We start from the raw sequence: 25,400 nt of genomic DNA on the forward strand, positions 1-25,400 counted from the left end.
GTCCGTCCACCGTCGACCGAGCGCGTCGTCTGTCCCGCCGATAACCGACAGACGTACTCCGTCTTGGCCTGTATTTATTATTATTATTACTATTATTTTCACAGCTTCTTAATGATCGCGATGTCGATAACGGCCAACTACTAACTCTCAATGTTTGCCTTTTCGCCGCCGCCGACCGATAACACAGAAGACACGACGCCGACGTCATATTATCTCATCATTGCCGCCGCCGTCGAGACGTTGTTCAATCATTAATAATTTAATTTCGACGACCACTGGACGCGAAGGAAAATAATATCTTCGCGACATTCCAAGGGACGACAACGGTGACATTTTAACGTCGCAAACAGTTGTACAATTTATAATAATATAATCGAAACAACTGCGACCCCCATCGAGTCTTGTAACCGGCGGCGGCGGTGGCGACGACGACGACTACAACGACGGCTGAACTTGACCGGTAGCCGCGGACGGGAAAAGTGAACGTTTTCGGTGAACGACGGTGGCGGTGGCGGCGGCGGTGGTAAAAGTAGGTCAGACTATATTACGAGTTCCGCGCTAGCCGGTGGTAGCAATCACTCGCCGTCCGCCGTCCGGTCGACGATATTCGTTGATTGCGCGCTATCGTTCGATTTCGTCCGTTTGCTTCCACTTTTTCTTCAGCCCTCTCACCTACCGGCCATCCCTCGTAACGAAAACCATAATAATAGTAATAATATCGTGTGTGTCCCTATACATTATATTATAACATAATCATTATTATTATTATAGTCGTCTACTGGTTTTCGCCTTCTCCGCATTCGATTGTTGTTGTTGTGCCTGCCTGCCCATTGTTATTACGTTCGTTTCTCCGGCAGTCGACCCACAGCCGCCTGTCTCCGCAGTCCACCTCAGACGCACACACACACGCGGCCAGAACGGACGCCGACAACCACCTGTTGTACTAGTCGCGGTCCAGTTGTGTGTAGAGCACACACCTCCTGCCAGTGGCTTGTCGGTCCAGCGGTCGTCGGCTGATGTTTTCTAAAAGCAGTGGACACTACGATCTTGTTGAACGGTCCAAAATGAGTGAGTGTATACCGTAATATTGTCTATCGACATGCATATTATCCGTCTTGATACTCCGCCATACGTCCGCTTTTACACTCTGTGGTGGTTTTAATTTTATTTTCTAGCCCCTAACTCTCCTAATATCAATTTTAAAGTTTTTCCAACTTACCATGATAACCTACCTCTAACTCTACCTGCCCAATAATATTATATTGTTCACAATAACTATCAATTTCCACGGGTATTGTAAAATAATATAATATTTATAATAATTTCATGCTTTCGTAATGCACTGTTGGAGCTTTTATTAAAATTCTAGTAATATTATTTTAACATTTTAAAATATATTTTTTATTAGTTAACCCGCGGCAACTTAGGCCATTGGGTGGTTTTTAAACTGTGGGGGAGTGAACAGTAGGCGTAAACACATGTGTGTAGTTTTGGCAGATTTTCAAGTGGGCACCCGTAGGTATCTGCCATGCCCGGGTGGGGGATGGCGGCACTTGTTCTCTGGACACCGTGACTTGCCCGAAGAAAAACGACGCCCATGGACCAAGGTTTGAATATGCGCCGGTGTGCGTCACAACCTACGCCTTAGTCCGCTCGGCCAATCCGCCTCCCAAAAATATATTTATTGTTATACCTAATGAAACTTATTTTAATTTCTAATTAAATTATTTAATAATTATTAATTGAAGTAAGTATGTAGGTAGTTCAAATATTTCAAACATATGGACATATTTTATGACTTCCAAACACTAATTACCTACCTATTTACTTTACAATTTGCTTTATTTTTTTATTTTTTTATATTTTTATGATTTATTTTAATTTAAAAAAATAAAAATAATAAACTAATAAGTAATTGGTTTTGTTTTGTACCTATTTATAAGCTCTTAAACAATATTATATCTTAAATTTTGAAAATCCAACATTTTCCAGTTAATGGTTAGGTTAGGTACCTTATCTATAATTATTAGAGGTTCCTAAGTACCTTCTTAATTATTCCTACTTTTTAGTATTTTTTTTCTATTTTTTTTCTTAACCAATTAAATAGAAAACCTATTTGCATTGAAAATTTGAGGGAACACCATTTTAAAATTTTAAATGGAAAGTACTAGGTAAATTACATGGAAAAATTGTTATGGTAGGTACATCTGGTGGGTACATATTTATTCATACATAGGTTAGGTACCTAGTTAAAACAAAAAAAAAGTAAATATATTATAAAATACCTAGTCATTTTAATTTTAATTGTTTTCTTATTAAATTATTGTTATTATTTTTTTTTTTAATTTCCAATTATAAACTAGAAGTTTAATTGGTTTAAATGTTATCTTAAGAGTTCATAATATGATGAAAATTTGCTGTGACACGGTTAAAGTGTTCTATTAAGTACTTATATAAATCAATAAGCTCTGAATATTTTGTTTGACATCATCTGGTAATTATGATATTTACAACACCAAATTAATACAAATGTTATTTAATCATAGTGAAATTGTTTTTTTTTTTTTTTCATTTAAATATTTCAATTATTAATAATACTTTAAAAATTAGTATGAGGATTGAATATTTTTAATTATATATTATGTTAAAGGAAATTATAAATATCTAGTTTAATTTTTGTTCATATTTGTCAATTTATAATTTTGTCATCAGGTACCTAGTGATAACAAATAAATAGATTGTTTGAATTACATTAAATGGAAAATTAAGTGTCTCAGCTTATAAAGGTAATGTTATCCATTCATTTGTAGTAACAATTTTATGATCAAGTGTCAGTATGTAATTGAAAGCTTTTAATTAATAATATAATATTATTATTTCAATTCATACCTATTAAATTAAATTACCTAATTATTAAAAAAAATATTATTACACATGTATTATTTATTAATGCCAATAAATAATCAACTATGAAAATTCAATTAATTACTGACGAGAAGAGACATAAGTAAATTAATTTTTTTGTAGGTACCTAGGTATAGAAAAGTAAAATATATTTCTTTTCATAGTTGAAAAATATAAAATTTTGTATTAGCTATATTAATTTTATAAAGAATATTTAATAAAAATAGGTACATAAGTACCTACCAAGTATTTTATTTTTATTTAATTGTTATAATTTCTTTTTATATGAAATTATTTTTAAAAATACCCACTTTTTGTGTGCATTTTTATTTAATGTGTTCAATTATATACATTTCTGAATCCACTAAGTGTAATTGCATATTTTTATCAATTTTATTTTTTTAAATTTGAGTATAATGTATTAATGTACCTAGTATTTACTAAAAATTAAGCTTAAAGTACTAAATAAAAATTGTTTCAACTCATATAAAGACAAGTAATTGACATAATAAAAACAGATGACCTTCAAAATGCACAATAATATTGATACATTATTATTTGATTTTAAAACCACAATTTTCATTTAAATAATAAAAGTTAATAGTTTTGGTTATAAGATTTTGCTTATTTTTTATTTGACATTTTTTAAGCATCTATAATAGGTAATAATATTCACCTATATCCTTATTGTTTTTTTATATTTGGTTTTACTGCTTAGTAGTTTTCATTTAGTATATTTCACATAACTATTCATTATTTTAGTTTTGATTATTTTGGTATACAATACAATATCAACACATTTTTTTAGAATTTAAACGTAATTTTGTAGATAGCGGAAAATAAAATAAGATTGATTTTTTTTATTATTAATAAGTGTATGAGGTATGAGTATTATGTATGTATATTATCTTTGTTTTAATTACAGAGTGCCTCAGCTACTAAAAAAAAATTCCTAGGAATCAAACATTATATCTTAATTAAACTTTTTCTCCGCGACTTGTATAGGATTCTGCATTAAAGCCACTGCTTTAAACAATAGATATCAATTATTTTCATATATTCACACTTATTGACTTTACTCATTCTTTTTTTAAGGGGTTTTATATATGCAATTTATATTACATTTTTTGTATTTTCACAACATCCCTTAAACAAAAAAAAATTAAGTATTTTAATGTTTAAAAAATATAAAAAGAACTGACTCTAAAAGTTAAAACAATAATCACTTACTTTTTTTCTTATAAGTCATATAAAAAATATTAAAACAATATTTCAGAGCATAAGTTTTATTTATGATTGGATTTTTTGTTTTTACCTAGAACCATATCTTTCTCAGTTTCTTCCTTCTCAAAACTGTTTTCATTAACAATTTACATAATATGTGAGGCATCCTCTTAAGGTCCCTATAGTTAATTTTAATTTCCAATTTGTTATATAGGTACCTGTATAATATAACTTTTTCCTTTTTTGATAACAATTAGTAATATTATAGGTACAACTAAATTTTTTCCCACATATGTTATCTGTAATATTAAATTGCTCATTAGTCATCATCGTGTTATCTTTATAATTTATACCTTAAGTTAATTTATTTTATTTTTCTCTAATTATTAAAGTAAAATTTAACTCTATTAGTAACTACCTATATTTTTAACAATTTTATACGTACCTATGCATAATCTAATATATTATACTTAAGCTATTTATAAATTATAATGATAACTTATTGACACAGTTAAATCAATTTTTATTTAATGAGTAATATTGACAAATTTAAAATAATTAGAGATTAAAAATATTATTTGCAATTCATTACTTATCATTACTTATTATTCAGTACCTACCTATATTGATTATGTTAACATTAAATAAATAATCCAGCTTTTTGTATAACATTTATTTGTTTTGAAATTTTTGTAACTCAATGAAATATTTAATGCAGTTTATTAAATATACTGTGTGGACATTTACATTAGGTATGTTACTTTTGTTGAAGCCATCTACATTTTTGATATTATTAAAAATACAATTTACTATGTCTTTTATTATAATATCCTACTATATCTTATAGTTCAGTGGAGCATATTTAGCAATGTGTGTACTCCTTTAATAGGAACCCCAATTTTTGGTAACAAATATTGTTACTTAAACCGACATAAAATAATGAATACTATTATAATGGTTGATGGTTGATAAATTGCTTATTATTTATGTGTTAAATGTCAATGTTTCAAAAACATTAAAAATGGTGGATTAATAGTGAATTTGTGGTTAGGCAAGTAACAAAATACACATCTGTAATAATGTATTAAGAACTTATTAATAATAAAAATTGAAATAGTAATAATACTGCTACAAAATATTATCTACATTTAACCATATTAATAAAAATACATTTTTTAGCTTTTGCTTAGTTGTTCAATTACCATATTAATAGATAATTTATTTATTTATACGCCTTTTACAGTAACAAAACTAATAATACATTACATTAGATGAAATAACCTTTTTTTAACACTAACTATTAATTTTAGAATTTAAAAGACTTGATTTTTTTTTATAAGAAACATGCCATTTTGTAAAATTTTGTTTTTTTTTGTTACTAATTTTTTATTTTTTCATTGATTAGATACTCTAGAAGAAGCTCTTCAACTGATTAGGACATCCTTAAACTCCCCTCAAATGGACGTGGAGGGGGCTCATTATGATCAAAACATCACTCACCTGATTGTAGTGATGGGTGCTTCGGTAAATTATTATACAGATTTGTATGAATCTGCTGACTATTATAATAATTAACTTTAAATATTAAATTTTGCAGGGAGATTTAGCAAAAAAGAAAATCTACCCAACTCTTTGGATGTTGTTCCGCGATAAGTTGATTCCAGACAAGACATTCATTTATGGATACTCCAGGTCAAAATTATCCATGGAACAACTAAAAAGCAACGTCTCGCCATATTTAAAAGTAGGATATTTCTAAAGTTACATTCCTTATTTATTACTGTTTGTAAAATAACTATTTTTTAGGATTTGATTGATTAATTTTAATTTTATTTTGTAGTGCAATGAAGATGAAAAAGAACGGCTTGCCGAATTCTGGTCTTACAACTTTTACATTGCTGGATCTTATGATAGTTCTGCTGACTACCGCACTCTGAACGTAAAACTTTCCAAACACGAAATTTCTGGCATCTCTAATAGGTTGTTCTATCTGGCTATACCCCCCTCTTTGTTTGAGGTAACCACCTCTCACATCCATGAAACATGCATGGATCATAAGTAAGTGGATCGACAAATTTATATAAAACTACGATTTACTACTGATTGATAACTCTAATATAATTTATTTTCAGAGGGTGGACTCGTGTTATCATAGAAAAGCCGTTTGGTCGGGATGCTGCTAGTTCATTGGAACTTAGTGACCACTTAGCCAAATTGTTCAGTGAAGATCAAGTGTACCGTATTGATCATTACCTGGGCAAAGAGATGGTTCAAAATCTCATGACACTCAGGTAAAGTAAATGCCAAGGAAACGTAGATAAATATTTGTCCCGATGCATATGTATAGGTAAAAAAAAATGAAATGTATTTATTCAGGTTTGGAAACAGAATATTGAATACTGGATGGAACAGAGACAACATTGCACAGGTGCAAATCACTTTCAAAGAACCATTTGGTACTGAAGGACGTGGTGGATATTTTGACAGTTTCGGCATAATCCGTGACGTAATGCAAAATCATTTACTCCAGATCCTCAGTTTGGTGGCCATGGAGAAGCCAGCTACTATACATCCTGATGATGTTCGAAATGAAAAAGTTAGATATCTGGAAGCAGTTATGGTTGTGCATTTTTGTTATCTAATGATATGTGTAATATATTTTAGGTCAAGGTACTTAAATGTATACCTAAAGTACAAATGTCTGATGTGGTTTTGGGACAGTATGTTGGTAATAAGGAAGCTGCAGAAGAGCACAAGAAATTTGGATACTCTGATGATAAGACTGTACCAAGTGGATCAAAAACTGCCACATTTGCGTCAGCTGTGTTGAAAATCAATAATGAACGTTGGGATGGTGTACCTTTTATACTGAAATGTGGAAAAGGTATGCGTATATGTCGAATTTGTTTTTCAATTACTTATTATTATTATTCAATTATTATATAAAGATAATGAATGTTTCTCAGATTGGCTTATTATTGTTGAATTTTTCCACAACCTATTTAATAGTTTTCAGGAAAACCTGATGTAATTCAGACACGCCATTACATTTGGTTCATCTTCCAAGAGTTAACTGAATCTCTGATATGGTCCGCTGATCTGGATTGTTTACCACCTGGATTTCTATAAAATATTATTTTTAATTTTATTATTATTTTAATTTTTCAAGCATTGAATGAACGAAAGGCTGAAATCCGAATTCAATATCATGATGTGCCTGGTGACATATTTGGGGGAGTCTTAAAGAGAAACGAACTTGTCATTCGCGTCCAACCGGATGAAGCCGTATACATTAAGATGATGACTAAACGACCCGGTATCGGATTTGAAATGGAAGAAACCGAATTGGACTTAACCTATAATAGTCGTTATAAGGTAAGTTGAATATTGTTCTTCTGATAACATTAAATTGTTGTTATGTTGAATAACACTAATTTTGTTTATTAGAATGTCAAGTTACCAGACGCCTATGAACGATTGATATTGGATGTGTTTTGTGGTTCTCAAATGCACTTTGTGCGTGCTGATGAGCTCTCTGAGGCTTGGCGTATATTTACTCCTCTTCTCCATGAAATTGAATCGACTCGACCCGAACCAACACCATACAAGTATGTCAATATTTATATTAACTGTAATCTGTAGTGATTTGTTTAATTTGTGGTTTTATTTTTTATAGGTATGGTACTCGTGGACCTACTAAAGCTGATGATCTTTCTCTTGCAAATAACTTCAAGTATTATGGATCTTACAAATGGGTGAAACCTCAATCTTAGTTCATCTAAAAATATTGTTTATCATTTAGAACAATATATATATATATATATATATATTAATTGTTTACCGAACATAATATGTACTTATGTAATTGTCTATAAAAATAATTTATTTAAAGATCTGCCATATAAATTATTTTAAATCATTCCGGTTACTCACTTGACACATTATAAATTATCATTTGAATTTCCATTTTTTTTTATTTTTTTTTTTATCATTTTGTATTGGTTTTTCTTGTGTTATAAATTTGTTTTGTTTTTGTTTGTTAATCCAAAAAAAAATTTTTTAACTTAATTTAATTTAAATTTTGTTTGGTTATTTTAATCAACCATAGTTTAGTAAACTTAATTGTTTTTATGTTATATTTATAAATTTTAGCAATAACATGATATAAAATAACAGAAGTGCTCATGCTACATTACTGACCTCAGGAGTGTTGTTCAACAATATATTGTCTAGAAAGTCAAATAATATCTACTCAGTATTATTTGTGCTCGTAAATACAAATATAATAAACTACAGGGTTTTTTATTTTATGTTACAATACGGTTGTATTGTATTTTCAATCTGCCTTTCTAAATGAACACTCAATGTTTCAATTGTCATGATATTATGTTTTCTAGATGTATTGCGATTACAGGGTAAATAATATCCATTATTAAAATAACATACTTTTGATTAGATACAACAATTTAATTTTGATAAATAAAATGTTTACAGTAGAATAATATCTATATTTAAAATTTAAATTATGTAGTTGTCTTGAATTTCTTTTAAATGGCTGGTGTATGTTAATTTAAAATAATAAAAAAAAGCCATTGCAATTCTAGTGTTAATGATTTCTAATATTTAAGTACCTACAATATTCTCTGTGTATGTCTTGCATCTCAATCATATTCGCCGCCCACAGTTATGCTGATATCTTGACCGATGGTTTGTGTTTCATGGTACCAAATATTTGTATCTAGTACAACTAAAAGAATATTGAACAATTATAATAATTATATAATTTCTCATAAAATATTTACAAAGTAATATCTCTACCTTACCATAAATATTCTATATAATATTCTCTTATCTAGATTTAAAATATAATTTCTTTAATGTGTTATCAAATGATAATAATAAAATAATATTAAATAGTTATGTTTTGTTTTTCAAATTATTAATTATTAATTTTTCAATTTATATATTATGATAAACTATACCGTGTATAGCGTATTTATTTAAATTTTATCTAAGAACATGCATAACCATTAGAAAAACAAAACAAGTGATACTTGTGCTAGCAGCTAACCACAAACGGCATAAACTAGGTTCATGCAGTTAAGGCTAACCAACTCATGACAGATAATAACTATGGACTTATCAGCTTAACTAGTCACTCAATTTTATATCTATTCCTTCAAAATAGTGATAATAACCCAAAATATATTTTAATCTAGGATAGAAATATATTTATTTAAGAGTCCAGCCGCATATAATTATGTTTACTATGTTACACGTGGTCGTTTTAAAAATGTTCTTATTACTAAATGCTCATCAAAATTTAATTATATTGTTTGGGTATAATAATTTCTCTTGACATTTATAGACTCTTGACACGTGAAGTAGGCAGTAGCTGATTATTTACTATTACTATTTGGTAACTATTTTATAGCTATTTGGTACATTATGGTAACGTGTTAAACACATGGTTTACAGTAAATATGGTGACAGTGTAATGGTACTACTCTTTAGAGTTCAATACCGTGAATTATAAATGGTGAATACCACGTACCCTTTTAAGAACAAGAAATAATAAGTACTTAATATTTGACCATAAAGTATTTTAATTTAAACTTTTTGTGGTTGTAATTATGGCTTTTACCTACCATTGGTTCTATCTATTGGTACTATCTATTCAAGTAATAAATTAATGTTGTTCATATTTCTTGAATAAAAACAATAGTTATTATTTATTACCATCTACCAGTGTAAATAGTGTTTAAAATTTGGAGAGACTAGTTCAGCTTTATACTTGATAATCTTATGATGCTTTCAAATTATAGTAGTTAAATCATGAGTTTTTTTGGGGGACTATAGAAATTTTAGAGGGGGGCTCCCTAATATATGTAGATTTATTCACTCCAATTTTTTTTTTTAGTTTTTAAGGCTATTAATTGGTGTGACAGCTATAGATAATACAGGTATGGATAGGCCATGGCTATATTCACACTGTATGAGGTCGCGTTCTTTTTTGTGGGAGAGAGACAATATCTTTAAGAATGATCTCTCTCCTACATGGGGTACTATTTAAGGTTATGTTCAAACTTCAAATAATTGCCGCCCGCCGGTATAATATGAAATAATTCTAAATTTCTAACATTGAATTATAAAAATAATATAATATACCTATTAAGACTTTTGAGTTTTGAGCAGTTTTTGGCATTATATTATAATATTTACCATTTTACCCCATATAACCTCAAAATTGATAGTAAACATGCGGTGGCTGGCAGTAAGTTGTCCGAATAATGATAAAGACCGATAAGAGTGGTTGTACGGTGGTTACCCTGTGACCACCTTGAGGTGGTGTTGCACAACAAGTCGGGGGATATTTTCGATTTGCGGAGCGGAGCGACGGCGCTGAGGAGCGTAGCGACGAGTGCCGCTAGCATGGCATCACTGTACGATGTTTTTTCAAATTGGTGTCACTGTAAAATGCTGGTATATGCTGGTATGGTATTGTGGTATAAGCTGCCTTATCATTTTTCGGACAACTGCCCCCAACCCCTTTATTGTCTATGGTGATAGCCCCCATAGTTGTTGTGGCACAGCATATATTACGTGCATTGATTTCTCTGTTGGTAAGTACTTTATAATGAGCCTCCTGCCCTTCTCCCCTAGGATTGTTAACTACACTTACCTTTAATAAAGCATCAGTATTGTACTTGTTGTTCACCAGCAATAATAATTAACAGGACCAATCACTAATGCATATTTTAATTGAGTATACCCAAGTGGATAGGCGCAAATAGAGTTTGGTATTTGGAAGGCAGGGTTGAAGATTTTGATGTGGAAATAAAAATTGTACATAACATATGTGGTGTAATATCTTCAGGTATTTTGTGGGACGGGGGCTATGCAAGGGTTAGATTGGCTTAGCCCCCCCCCCTCCCCACTAGACAACCCACTATTTGCAATCGAATCGATAGGTATTTATACAATATATAGGCACTCACTCGTCGAACCAGGTTCCATGAAAACTTCGAATATTCGTTTGCATTTGAAAAAACATTCGGCCGGCGTGCGCAACGTCCATTTTTTGTATCCACTAATTTGAGTCTGCCACGACGGAAATGCCACCTTGTCAATCTGCGTGTTGGCGTAACCGGCAGTCCATTTCCGCCGCAAATGTGTTTTGTGATTTATGAAAAGATTAAACATTTATTAAATTTTCGGTATTTTAGCGGATAGGTGGATTGATTTTGTTGACATTAATCATTAATCATCTTTTAAGTTTTAGAGCAGTAAAATGCTTTAATTTTCAAATTCAATATCTTTTCTGATAGGAAGCTAGTTTGTACAATAGTAGGTACCTACCTATTTTGGTAATCGGTACTTTGTGAGAGGGGGGGAGTAAAATTACACCTAACTGAAGTACCCAACCTACAGGTTCAACAAATGCTTATATAATTTTATTAATTTTTAATAAGTAGGTACTTACGAGTTTATTTATAGAAATTTTAAATGCGTTTTTTCTGTAAATGTCGATAAAAAATATGTATTCTTGGAAAAAAGCTTAGAAATTAAATACAATATCTTGTATAATATAATTCAATATTCCATTTAAGTTTTTTATACTGGAATTAAAAAAAAAGTTGAGTGTAAATCTACAATAATATTTTATGATCGTTTGGAGTTTGAATTTTTACAAAATTTGTCAAAATCACAAAAATGTGCATATTATTTTGTAGCTATTGAACATTCATAACGTTAACGTCATTTTTAATGTTCGTACAATCATACCTAAGGTTTGAAAATGTAATACAAGAGTCAAGAACCCATTATATAGGTATACGTTTTGCTCACAAAAAATTATAAGTAAAAATTAAGTAGGGTACCTACTTAAATGTAATTTTCAAATATTTTTTTACGAACGTCCGAAGCTTATATTATGAAGAACTTTGAAGTTCACGCATACAATAACGATTTCCCAACAAACTATTTTAGTTATTTTAGTCTGCCAATGTAAATACAATATCACGTAAAGTTGGAACACCTCGGTGGCCGAGTATATCCTATTTAGGATACAATTACCAATGTATAATAATATAAATGGTAAGTTAGTAACTAATAGTAATATAAGTTTTTAATTATTATCTTACATAATTAGCTTTATAAATATATTATTGCATATACAATTATTACAATATTATCTATATAACTTACGTGCATCGGTGCTCCGTGTCCCGGTGTGCCCATAAAAATCCAAAGGGTTTGCTTCCTGTCTGACAGCTTTGGTAAGAAACTCGGTAGATTTATGTGTTCCTTCAGACGATTTATCGATTTACGTTCACAATTGCTCCTGAAATCGTATCCAAATTAATTTTTGGTTTGTATTATACCTAATATAACATTAATAATATGATGTAGGTACCCATATTAGCTATAACTAATATTTGAGAAGGTTCTTAGCCATGCAATTTCAATCAAATTTTAGTGGAGAAGGTGTTGTAAATTTTATTTATAAAACTTTAACTTGGAAAGGCAAATAAATTTACACATTCAGGCCCCTATGAATAATCTTAATATTTTTGTTCCCTTTGTCGTGAATAAATTCTATCTTTGTACTATAAACAGTGGCGCAATTATTGGTAGTGTTGGGTGTGCAACTCACAGAGGGTTCTGGTTTTGGGGCCCCGAGATCACATATAAGATATTACTACTATAATCTATAATATATATATATATTACATTATTTGTTTTAATATAATAGCAATAGTCAATAAATAATAATGTCTTTATACTCTTTTGAGTTTAGACAATTCGTACCTTTAATTAACTTACCGTTTTAACTTAATTTTAACTTTTAACTCGTTAATGCCCAGCCTTGCATAATATAAAACTATATTGCTATAATATACACTAAGTACCCAACTTAAAATTTAAAAAAATATTGCTCAATGGACGTTATAATTTTTGCTCAATCTGAATTTAATACGCTTATATAGGTTGGTACCTATTTACTATATATACCTAAGTACCTATATTGTACTTGTGAATCTTACATTCAATAAACATTATCTGACTATGTCTAAAAAATCGTCATCTATGCTAGGATTCATTAGTTGACACTGTTGACAGTATAGGACATGTAAAGATTTTACTTACTCCTTTAACCTAAAGGCATTATATTTTGCACTGGTACGTTCTATTCTAGAATATAATTCGATTATCTGGTCGCCATCTGTTATTTATACCCATATGGCCACATCCAATGCCTTGAAGTATCCACAAAATCGCTTCCTTTGCTTTATATCGTACAACATTGCAATATCCCGCGTCAATGTCATACACCATTATAAGCGCCATTATTTAGACACTTTAAATATGAATAGTCTCGCAATCAGGAGAAATTTAATTGATTTAAAGTTCCTATATAAAGTGGTTAATGGTTTCATTAATTCTAGTGGACTATTAAATCATTTAAATTTCTATGTCCCACAATGTCAAACTAGATCTACAAATACTTTTTATACGCAACTACATAATAGAACTAGTTATTTAATTGATGCTCCTATTAATAGGTTGGCTAATGCTACATAATTAGATTCATTTAATTTTTACTGTATAATTGGGTCTTTTTAGAATTATATTATTAATTATTACGTGTGAATGATGTATTGATATTACACCTTATATATTATGTTTAATTACTTTTATTATTATACTTAATTAATTATATTATGCTATTTTATGTATCTATCAATCTCACTCTGCTTAAATGTTATATTATCTGTAATTTTTCTTTTTCTTTCTATCTGTCTAAATTATTTTATCATTATGTTTTGATGTTTCGATCTAAAACTCTTATTGGGCTTCGCTCGTTTGAATAAGTAAATGAAAATAAATAGAAATAAAATATTATATAATATATAACCACCGGAAATTAATTACTGGAGGCATGTTTTTTACGGTTGATTTTTCACATTTAAAAATATCAAGCAATTTTTTTGTGAATTTAATTATATTTTAAGAATGCGATTTTTAAGTGACTAAAGCTTAGAACTTAGATAAGATGTATAGGATTAGTATGTAACTTACAGTCGTGTAGGGCTACACCAACCTGAGCGCCTACAGGTACAGGCTATAATCTAGGTACATACATTTTAACTTGCTCTAGTTAGGTACTCATATTCAATTGTAGTAATCTCATCGAACACGGTATAATCATATAAAACAATTTACCGTTAATCGTTATTAAAACTTTGAGCCCCTATAATATTATAAGTAGTTTATGATTATACTTTATAAGCATAATGAAAAATTACAATATTTAAAACACTATAGTAAGTACCAACCTAAAAAATAATAATGAATTAGTCAAGAATCAATTCAAATTTGTTATACCATTGATTTCAAATACTTATGAGTTATAGTGTATTATGTATTGATCAATGGTAATTCACACCTATTATAAATGGAAAGACGACGAACAAATAAAGACGGTAAAAATGAGGAAATAAAATTATAAAATTTCAGAATCAATAGAAATATGATTTTAAATCGGAACTGTCTTTATTTTGGTAATCACGTCAAGTAGGTACAATCTTATCTGCAATTTAATAAAAAAATCAAAAAAATCCCGCAAGTATTTATTTTAACTTATTTTAGTATAGTTACCTACCTATCTCATCTACTACCTATGGGCTATAGCCTATATAGTACTATCCGACGTACCATCCGATGTACCACGGTGCATATCCGGGCGCCATCGCTGCCCGTTGGTCATCCATGTCCAAAGCTTCCTCGAGAGTGTTGAATTCGGTTTTGTACGGGAAAAACTGGCATGGCGTCAAAAGTTTGGAATCGGACAAGTTTTTGAAAAGTCGAAACCCAAAATCGGCCGACCGCTCGGCTTTGGAATCGTCGACAACAACTACTGGTCTTCCTGTGTACGCGTAGCTACGAAAAAAATAGATAACATTTAAAAATTAAAAATTACTTAAAAATAGGTACGTGCAAGTAGGCATTATCGGGTAGGCATCATCTAGGCATATCTGCAATCAACCGAGTAAAATTAACGATCCATCTAGGGTCCGAAATTTCTCATTTCTCAAATATACGATTTTGACGATTTTTACCGTTGGCATATATGGTTGAAATTATTTTTTCCACCACCTTGATGGAAAAACCGATATTCATTTATAACAATAAACCAGTTTTTAATTGATATGCAGATATAGAAAATAGTTATTTAACACACAAGCTCATACTATAGTATCATCAAACGATATTAATGTTCCAAATAAATACGCTTATAATAATATTGTGTCTAATAGTTAAATAACGTCAAAGTGTTAAAAAAAAAGTTTACATCAATATGAAAGGAACTAAGCTAATATTGTTAAATCTGAAGAGGTTCTTAATATATTTGCTCAAAGAAGCAGGTATTTAAACCTTATACTATTATAGTAATAGTTTCCTATTTAAAATGTTTTTTTTTATATTTAATTCAAATACAAAATACCTATGTATTTGATAATAATATGATGTATTGTCAAATTGATAAAAAAAAACCTTGTTGGTTCTATATTAACAAGAACATTGTTAAATCAACAATGTTTGTTGATTGATTCAACATTATCATTTATCAGAAGGTGCAACAATATTATTGTTGAATTGACACAAAGATCTTGTTGGCTCTATATTAACAAGATCATTGTCAATCTAACATAGTTTTTTTTATCAATATGATTGTGATTTTTTTTGTTTCTTTAGTCATTTTTATATTTTGTTCCTTTACATTTTTCTATAGTTATATTTGTAGAATATATGTTTTATACCTGAATCATTATATCTGTTATGCAAAGTAATTCGCAAGAAGTTACGGCAGCGTCGTTGATACCACAAAAAAAGCTAAAGTCCCCCCTCTAAAAAAAAAAAAATCAGCAAAGTGCCTAAGTCAGTAAGGATTTATAATCAAGGGCCGAGAGGCACCGTGGCTTTAGCCAGCTATGTTAAAAACTTATAGGTAATGATTAAAATCAGGTCTCTTTGGCTGTTGTACGAAAAACAATTATAATTGGAGAGGATGTGTCATAGGCGTAATTAGGGGTGCTTTGGGGGGCTTTAATACCCCGTTTTTAATCATATTTTAAAATATTAATTATCAGGATTTGTGCTGCTGATACAATTCTATGCCCCCAGAAAAATGTCCTTAGTTGCGCCTATGGGTGTGTATATATTTACGGCATCTATTTCTAAAGATATACTTTATAGATTTATAATAATAATTTATAATTTATACTATTAATAATTTATTTTTATTTTATTACCAAATAAACCAAGTAGGTTTTGTATAGCTTAAAATATCTAAATAATTTAAAATTCTCATTTATAAGTAGGTGTACCTAACTATATAAATTAAATAAAAATATAGTACCTATTTATACCTATATAATGTCTAAAAGGTTTAAAACTCCACGGTTAAAATCTGTTTAAATATAAAAAAATAAACTGTTTGTATGCATTTTTCATATTTTTAAATTGGTAGGTAAAATAACAACTTAATATAAGTATTTATATAATTTCCTAATATATTCAATTATAACATGTCATTATGTACAATGTCAAATGTCTATAAAGTATAGCTAGCTTAAAATTAACTACATATTATATACAATAAATAATTCAATAAGTAATACTTTAATGCAGATGAGCTGAGTTCTTAATTAATATTATTAATTAAAATACAATTTTTAAGATAAAAACAATAAGTGTTTATTTAACTCACTGCTTTTCAAAATGTTCGGCTGATAAATTGAATACCTTCTCAATGGTGTCTAATCCTTGGCAGTAAGAACAATCAATTGGCGGCCGTAGAATATCCTCAAAAAAGTCCGGTAACGTCAATGCACACTATGGTCAAAACATCGGATCAATTTTTTGATAATTTAACTGATTTTTAGTGCATAGGTAATCACATAATTTAATTATTATTAAGACATACACTAATGACTATTTATTTAGATGTATTCACATTTATATTTATTTATTTATTTATTATTAATAAATGCCTGTTAGATACTAATTATCGTATATAGGTACCACTACAATTATATATTGTTGGTAAGTATAATAATAAAAAATAATTATTTAAGATAAATTTCTTTTCTGCAGCAATAAATAAATATTGTGACCATTATCAACTCAACACATGATAAAACATCAAACATTAACAATATTTTTGAAGTCAGTGCAATTAACAAAACAAGTAAAATTATATTTGATTTTATATTTATTATTTTGGAAATCTCTAAGTTATTAAATAATTATTATACAATTATTATTGTTGTGAAAAATATTAAAATTTTTTTATTATATTATTGTAAATTTACCTATATCTATAACATTTATACATTTAAAATTTTATTTATTATACAATCTTTTCACGTAAATGACAATAAGCGTATGTGAAGAAAAAAAAGGACGAATCATATGGAGTGAAGAACCCTCTTGTTGGAGGAACTTTGACATGAGTAAGTATATAGATTAGGTGGGTAATTTAACTTTATTTTTAGTGAGCCACATATTATTATTAATATACACGTGAAAGTAACATATTTTCTAGCAATGACTAATTGATTAACATTATAGTTTATAAATATGTATGTATTAATGTATTATTTTTAAACAAAAAATAGAAAATAGATTTCATTTCAAATACCTGCAAATTACCCGGTCTCGGAGCAAACAATTAAAACACTACTTCCACTTCCACTCGTGGAAGAAAAATTAGTAGTTACTTGGTATTTCTGATTGCATGTCTTTACTCAAATGCTATACCTACTAGAATTTTAAGAAGTGAATTAATTTTATTTATACAATAATATAAGTTTATGGGACAACATTATTCAAATTGCAATTATTGCAAATCGTAATCAGTCAAAAATTATCTGATAGTATGCACTATAATACTTTTTATGCTATAAATAATTGATAAACCAGCTGAAGCTCCTATAATATTTTTTACTGTAGTTCGTTTTTAAAAATTAATTTAATAACCAATGTAAAATCTATACATAAATAAAGTCTTATTGCTCTATTCTATAATTGTTTTTCAAATATTATTGCGATGTAAAAAAATAATTAGGTATAATTGTAAATTAAAATATATTTTAAGTGATTTTGATAGTTATCTATATTAGCCGGTTTAATATTTTTTTCATAATCTACGATTATTATAATACCAGCGCAGAAAAGTTGTTTTAATTTTGTTTAGTTGTTGTTATAGAACTATAGTTCTTGGATTTAAGGTTAGTTACTGAACTAGTACAGATGGTATTTTTTTATTTTGAAATTTTATATGAAAAAAAAAACGTAAATTATAGTAAAATATTATAAAGTACAATTTGGGTTTTTTAATGTAATACCTACCTACTTTCTGGCCGTACATACATTGTATGTACCTATAACTAGAGTGGCAGAATATGAAATACACTCACATAATACTAATAGTATATGAGGACATAAAACTGGATAAAATATTTAATAGGTATGATAATATTTATAAATTATTACGATAACTTGAGTAGTTTCCAGGTTGACATAATATAATAACAATCTGATGGCCTTGCTTGTGGTTTATGACACTTTCTTCTGCTACAGTGATTTTAACGAAACCCTAAAAACATAATTTACTGCTATAATACCGATAACAATACCAATCACAGCTGAAGTGGGTTTTATCATGTGAACTGCCTGACTGAGCAAACTATATAAACAACACTATGGACGGTTAATGGCCATGACAGAAGTGTACTGTGATGTATACAAACTATATTAGTTGTATTACAAAACGTTACTTAATGGAGTATCTATATACATAGTAGGTTGTGCACATGATACACAATATATTATCAAGCTGATCTCAAAATATTTTTTAAAAAATTATACACTTTTAAAGTTTATCACACTCGAGAGTGAAGTCAGATATAAAACGTTTAGGTAGGTGTAGCGTAATACCGCCATTACAAATGCTCATGTTATTATGAATTGTTTTATCTTTATGTAAACAACTTTATTAAATAAAATATTATAAATCCCACTTCTCCCACGAGAGTTGTTAATAAAACAGTTTTCTATTCAGTGTATAGTGTACACAGTTATTACATATTTTCGAGATAACTGCACGTATTAAACCGTGACAAATAAGAAATACAAATAATAGTTTATAATTTAAATTTTAGTAGGTATGCCTATTAGTATATTAAAATCATAGACGGAAATTGAATAGGTACGATTATTAGCGACGGGCTGACAACTTAAAATCCTATAAACAGGATAAAAACATTTTGTAGTTAAAGTAAAAACTTGGTTACGATTTCATAACAGATTATATTACAAAATTCTTTAGTTTATTTTTGTTATTTGATACATATTGTATTCTAAATTAGGAAAATGTATAAATTATTGTTTATTTTAAATATATAGTAGATATTTATATCTATAGATCTTCTTAAGTCGTCGATATCCGAGTTCAAAACTTAAGCGTAAAGCAACGACATTCAATATTTATGAGCGATTGAAATTCGAATTTTGACAAAAATTAGATATTTAAACGAAAAGTAACAATATGTTTTCAAAATTTGACATGAGTTCATATTTTGTTGTAATTCAACATATTATGATCATTGAGACTGGAAACTTTTCATCATTTACAATATTAAAATTTTCTATAACACACAATTAAATTTCTAAAATAAATGTAGATTTATTTTAAGCCATTTACAGGTACATTTAATTTTCAAATTTACTTAGGTTTTTTCCTGGTGTGCAAATGTGGTATGTGGACATGTGGTGTAATATTATGTCTTATAAGATTTTCTTACAACAATTTAAAAATGTCGAAAAGATATGTGTATGATATAGGTAGGTATGATATATAATTGAGTTATTTGAATTCAATACCTTCTATACAGCAAAAGCGATCTCTCGGGTTTTTTTATAACTAATTATTAAAATAATGGGAGGAAAATGTCATTTTCACAAGTTTGTCAAAAGTGAGGATCTTTTTTCATTTAACCCTTACAATTTATTTGTTGATTCTTTTATTTTACAAGGGGGACACAAAAGATCCTATTAAAAGGGCTAAGTTCCCTACAAGCCTCCGATTTAGGTCATATATAAAATATACATAAATTAGATTTCTAATCTCAATATTATTGTACGTTATTTTTGATAAGCAAGAGGCTCTTACCAAAAGCTGTCTAATTCACTCTCCACTCACCAATGTGTGTTAAATACTTAAATGTACCTTACCGTATATTGTGATTAAAATGTCGAACCAACTAATTAATAACAAAATATATATTTTTTAATAAATTACTCTGTATGATCTGTTTGGTTATGACAAAATCTGGTCTACCTAAAAGTTTGGAATTCCCGTTTTAAAACTGAAATATCGCCCAAGTAGCAATCATTGTATAAAGATTAGCTAGACAAACATACACACAATCGTACGTAAAACTCCTGCGGTAGACACTCGTAGGGTTAAGCATTTTTCGACCAATTAGAAAATTTAATCTAACTATTATTATTATTATTATTATTATTATTATTATTTACGGAGAACGCGCAATGATCATTATAGTAAAAATTAGGTCAGAAACGTGTGAAATGACTGTCTGCTGGTCATACAGTTTAATCTGTTTAATTGTAATTACGAGTGTGGCCAGCTGTAGTTCAATTATTATAGTATTAATGGTAATACCGAGCCGTGAACTTTCGAAGGTACGCATATTATTTTGTCGATGGAAGAAATGAAATAATGGTATAATAATATTAGAAAATAGAATTCATGGGCGGGTGGTCAGACTTGCGCATTATAATGTCTGTTTTTATTTTTTATAATATTATAGGTACCTACGCGGCTACGCAGTATGCACTTCAAATAAACTACAGTGATATAAAAGAAAATGTTTAACATGGACAAACAATAAACCATCCACATGCGTGCAGTATAATATTATCTAAACATTATAATAAAAAACTGTGTTTTTTGCGATCAGTCAACAACTGACAAACCACGTGTTTGAATGTATATCTAATATTTGTATAAAGTGCATGCGAGATTATGACATGTTTTGTGTCCAAACTTAAAGAAACGTTTTTCATTTAAATAGGTGGTTTACACGATTTGAGCCTGCGGCAACTATTGCTTGTTTGAAGTGCAATTCTTTACAAATACGTACATTTTTTTATTATATCAGCTACATAATAATATTTTAGTTATAGGTAAACCTAATAAATACAAACACACACAATGTAAAATCGATTTTCTACACTAATTGTTTCCGAAAAGTTTCACTTTATTATAAATATTTGTTTTAAGTTTTTTCATGTCACATTTTTGAAAAAAGTTATTTTTTTACAATATTTTGTTCTCGTTATTATTTTAATGTTTTTATTTTTTCGAATGTCAACAAGTCAATTAAATTCATAATCCTATGCATATAATATTTTTCGGATTATTTCGATACAACTAAATAAAAAAAAAGTTTTAGACTGAAACAACTGGAATTACCCAGATGTATGTAATGCTTGTATGATAAAATATATGTCAAGAAATCAACATGTTACATTGAAAATTTTTCCTAATGCGATCACGCATCGGTACTGGACATTTAAATTTTTTTAAACGATTGTTGATAGTCGTTTGTTGATTGCACTTGAATGTATTTAAAATTTAACATAACATGATTAAGAATGTTATGCTATAATTATAAATTTATAATCAGGTCCAGGGCTTGAAACCGCTATCAAAATTGTCCGAATCGTTGGGTAATCGAAAAAAAAATTTTATACCGGTTACTGGTTTTAAATCAGTTCTGGTCCTGGTAACCAATTACCGGTACTATATTCAAAATTGCAGGTTATTGATAATCGATAATCGCTTAAAAACATTTTCGGTTACCAGTAAGGTGGTAACCAAATTAAATACCAGTTTTCAAAAAAAAATTGTATTACACCTATAACCTACCTATTTGCAGTATGATTTAAGAATGTTTTTAAGGAGTTATTAATATTATTAAACTATTATAGCAGTTATACTAGCTTATAATTATTTATATAGGTAACTAAAATAAATTAAAAATAATATAGTTCATAGGTAGGTAGGTACCTAACGAGTAATGGTAGTTAGTACTCGATATTTATAGATACAGTATGGAACATCGATATCTCCAACTCCAATATCTATCTAGAAGTTTCTGTATATCAAATATTTTTTTTCAGTCCCGATCATTCATTCAAATTTTGTAATTGGTTCCCTACAATTTAAGTCCCAGAGCATAGAACCCGTATTGTAATTGATGTCAGGTACTAGAATTAAATGTAATTTTTTCTAAAATACCTATATGAGGTAAAAAAATAAATCACGTTTCGTGATAAAAAAAATAGTAAAACGTACAATATTTTAAATTTGCGTGGAATAACTACTTATTATGATTTTAACAGCTAGATTTCATTAACTACAAAAGTACAATTAATAATAAATACACTCCGCAATTATCTTAGAAATAGATATTGATCCAAGGAAATATATAACTATGGTAGTTAGTATTTGGTACGGGTGTTAACCAGTTGCCCCCCACGGCTGTTATCGGGTTTTAAAAATATACGAGTTGCCCTCCACCAAATGTACCAGTTGCCCTCAACGAAATGTACCAGTTGCCCTCGCAAGTTAATATATACACGATTACAATATATAGCCTGTAAAATAGGGGAGGTAAATATAGAAATAATAAATAAAATTATTTATAAAAATATAGTAAAATAGTATAAAATGAAAGAAAAAAATTCATATGCTTGGAATTATATATACCACCTACTTAATATTGTATTTTGTAATAATTACTAACAAAATAATGTGAATACAATAGTCAATAAAATAATAAATATTTTAATTATGTGGCAATCAATGTGATAATTTGTTGACAAAAAAATAGTATAAAATGATAGAAAAAATTCATATGCTTATAATAATTAGTAATATTACTAACAAAATAATATGAGAAAGTCAATGAAATAATAAATATTATAATTATGTGGCATTCAATGCTATAATTTGACGAAAAAAAATTTTGTTTGTGTTCGATAACCGATTTTAAAAGCAACGTTTCATCTTCACTCACAAACAGCTTTGACGTACATGACTTTAATGTACATCGCCATTTGTACACCCGCTTGCAGTGTAATGCAGTCTTTATAAAAAGTATAATTATTTAAAACTAACAAAACCTTGCCCTTTTCACTATGCACTGGCGTAATATTTTCAATCGTGTTAACAACGCGTCAATGCTTTTTGTCTACTAAAATATACCTATCAAAGACGTATCATATAATAATTTCTAACAACCATAAAAATACTATTAAGATAGGTTTAATATAATAACTAGCGTATTCCGATAAAGCCTAATATAACTGTCATTACTCGTTACCCACATGATAAATCAGCTATCCACTTACACGCGACTAAATTTGGTAAAATCCTCGCTTTGCACCAAGTAATAGGCTATTATTATTATTAATAAAATTTTCATTTTATCCATATTGTTTGTATACTATATTATATTTATTATTTATTACAAAATACAATATTATATATAATTGCAAATATCATCATTTGATTCTATCATTTTATACTATTTTACATTATAATTTTATTTATTATTTGTATAATTACCTCCCCTATTTTACCGGCTATATATTGTAATTGTGTATATATTAACATATGAGGGCAACTGGTACATTTTGCTCTTGGTAGTTTGGGGGGGATTAACAAGGTACTTTTGGGGGCTACTGAAACATGCCCGTTGGTACTAGTACCTAATTATATAGGTAGCACCGATTAAAATGTACATATATTGCTTAGAGAGGGCCCATTAATATTTTTGGCACCCCCCCCCCCCCCCCCCCCCCCCGAAATTCAGGTTTACGTACGCCTATGGTTAAAACATATTGTAACGTTTTATATTAACTGAAAAACCTTCACGGTAACCGATAACCGGGAATAAAAATAGGTTTAAAATAACGGTAAACGATTTTAGGTTTCCAAGATGGGTAGATAGGTATTTATGGGGTCAATGAGGTAAATGAGATAAATAAGGGGGATCCACCTCCCCCCGTAAATCTACGCCACTGATCTATAGTTATTGTTACTGTATATTGTTGTAACATATAATTATAGTACCTACATATTGTTATACGAATCATTCATGTCTCATAATATGATACATTTGTTTCTCCTCTTCAATAAATCTCTTCTTTCAAGTTAACGATAGCTAGGTACCTAATCTTAGATTCTAAAGATTATGACTTCAATGCATGTGTTTCTCGGATGTTGAGATTTAATGCTCTGTTAGGTACGGATCCGCTTTTTAATGTTTCTCTATGTAGCTAAAATTGCGAAGAATATGCAGTTGTTGATTATTTCATGGTTTAGTATTTTCTAGAGCACATTTAAACTTTATTTATTTTAACTTAATTTCATGTATAGTTTATATGAATAGGTTTGCATAACAAGCTAAAGGTCTAACACGATTTCTTATTATTATCAGGTTCCCTAACCTTTCTTATGTATTTACGTAAGCTACCATTTTAACGGCATCGATGTATACTTAAGCGTATAGTAATTATAAGTAGTTACTAGTAACTATAAGTTATCACTACTAAACTGATAATCAGAGCAATTATTCAGCTATTATAACCACACGAAATAAATAAATATATTTAACCATTATACTATTACATTAACATTCATACATTTTACATCATTGCAGAAAGAGGTATTTCTATAGCTTATAACAATTATCATTATTCATAATAACTTAACAATAGGTCAATAAACAGTTTAAAAAATAAAATAACATGTTTTTAATTCAACAATTTAATAAAAAAAACAATAAAAAGAGTGTTTATTTGTTTTTAATGTATTATACTATAGGCAGTATGATAAGCAATCCAATTATTTCAATTAATATATTATTAAATTTGTTATTTATGACATGAACAAACCGTGCACAGCTACAATAATAATTTATGTAATTTTATTATGTATTACATTTTTAAGGTCTTTGATCCAGCAACCATTTGATTATTGATATTTATAAAAAAAAAAACTAAAAAAAAAAATGAAAATTGAAGATGTATAATAGCTATAATAGCTCAAATAGAGTCAAAATATTTTGAAAATTATAATAGGTATAGGAAATTATAGTAGAAACATTCGG

General features: G+C 28.8%; 2 protein-coding genes across 4 annotated transcripts in view; one reads left to right on the top strand and one right to left on the bottom strand.

Moving 5' to 3' along the window:
- Positions 1-8,726, top strand: LOC132936930 (glucose-6-phosphate 1-dehydrogenase). Of its 3 annotated transcripts, none has more exons than XM_061003743.1 (11): positions 1-529; positions 772-1,068; positions 5,534-5,652; positions 5,726-5,872; positions 5,969-6,186; positions 6,261-6,419; positions 6,505-6,724; positions 6,793-7,012; positions 7,298-7,503; positions 7,576-7,736; positions 7,805-8,726. In XM_061003743.1, exons 2-11 carry the CDS (start codon positions 1,017-1,019, stop codon positions 7,899-7,901), a joined length of 1,599 nt encoding a protein of 532 aa, XP_060859726.1. In that variant the 5' UTR covers positions 1-529; positions 772-1,016; the 3' UTR covers positions 7,902-8,726. The 3 variants fall into 3 exon arrangements, with proteins under 3 accessions (XP_060859726.1, XP_060859725.1, XP_060859727.1); XM_061003742.1 differs by lacking the exon at positions 1-529 and adding an exon at positions 539-709; XM_061003744.1 differs by lacking the exons at positions 1-529; positions 772-1,068 and adding an exon at positions 2,768-2,786.
- LOC132936931 (uncharacterized) overlaps positions 8,638-25,400 on the bottom strand; it is a 22,461-nt gene continuing 5,698 nt past the window's right edge. Inside the window, exons 2-6 of the mRNA XM_061003745.1 lie at positions 16,904-17,028; positions 14,848-15,072; positions 12,337-12,472; positions 11,127-11,259; positions 8,638-8,875 (exon numbers count right to left, since the gene is read on the bottom strand). Of these exons, the coding sequence (XP_060859728.1) occupies positions 8,790-8,875; positions 11,127-11,259; positions 12,337-12,472; positions 14,848-15,072; positions 16,904-17,028 (705 nt within the window). The 3' untranslated portion in view covers positions 8,638-8,789. The remainder of the gene's footprint in view (positions 8,876-11,126; positions 11,260-12,336; positions 12,473-14,847; positions 15,073-16,903; positions 17,029-25,400) is intronic.

The sequence above is a fragment of the Metopolophium dirhodum genome, chromosome 1 (assembly GCF_019925205.1).
Source record: "Metopolophium dirhodum isolate CAU chromosome 1, ASM1992520v1, whole genome shotgun sequence".
Lineage (NCBI taxonomy): Eukaryota > Metazoa > Arthropoda > Insecta > Hemiptera > Aphididae > Metopolophium > Metopolophium dirhodum.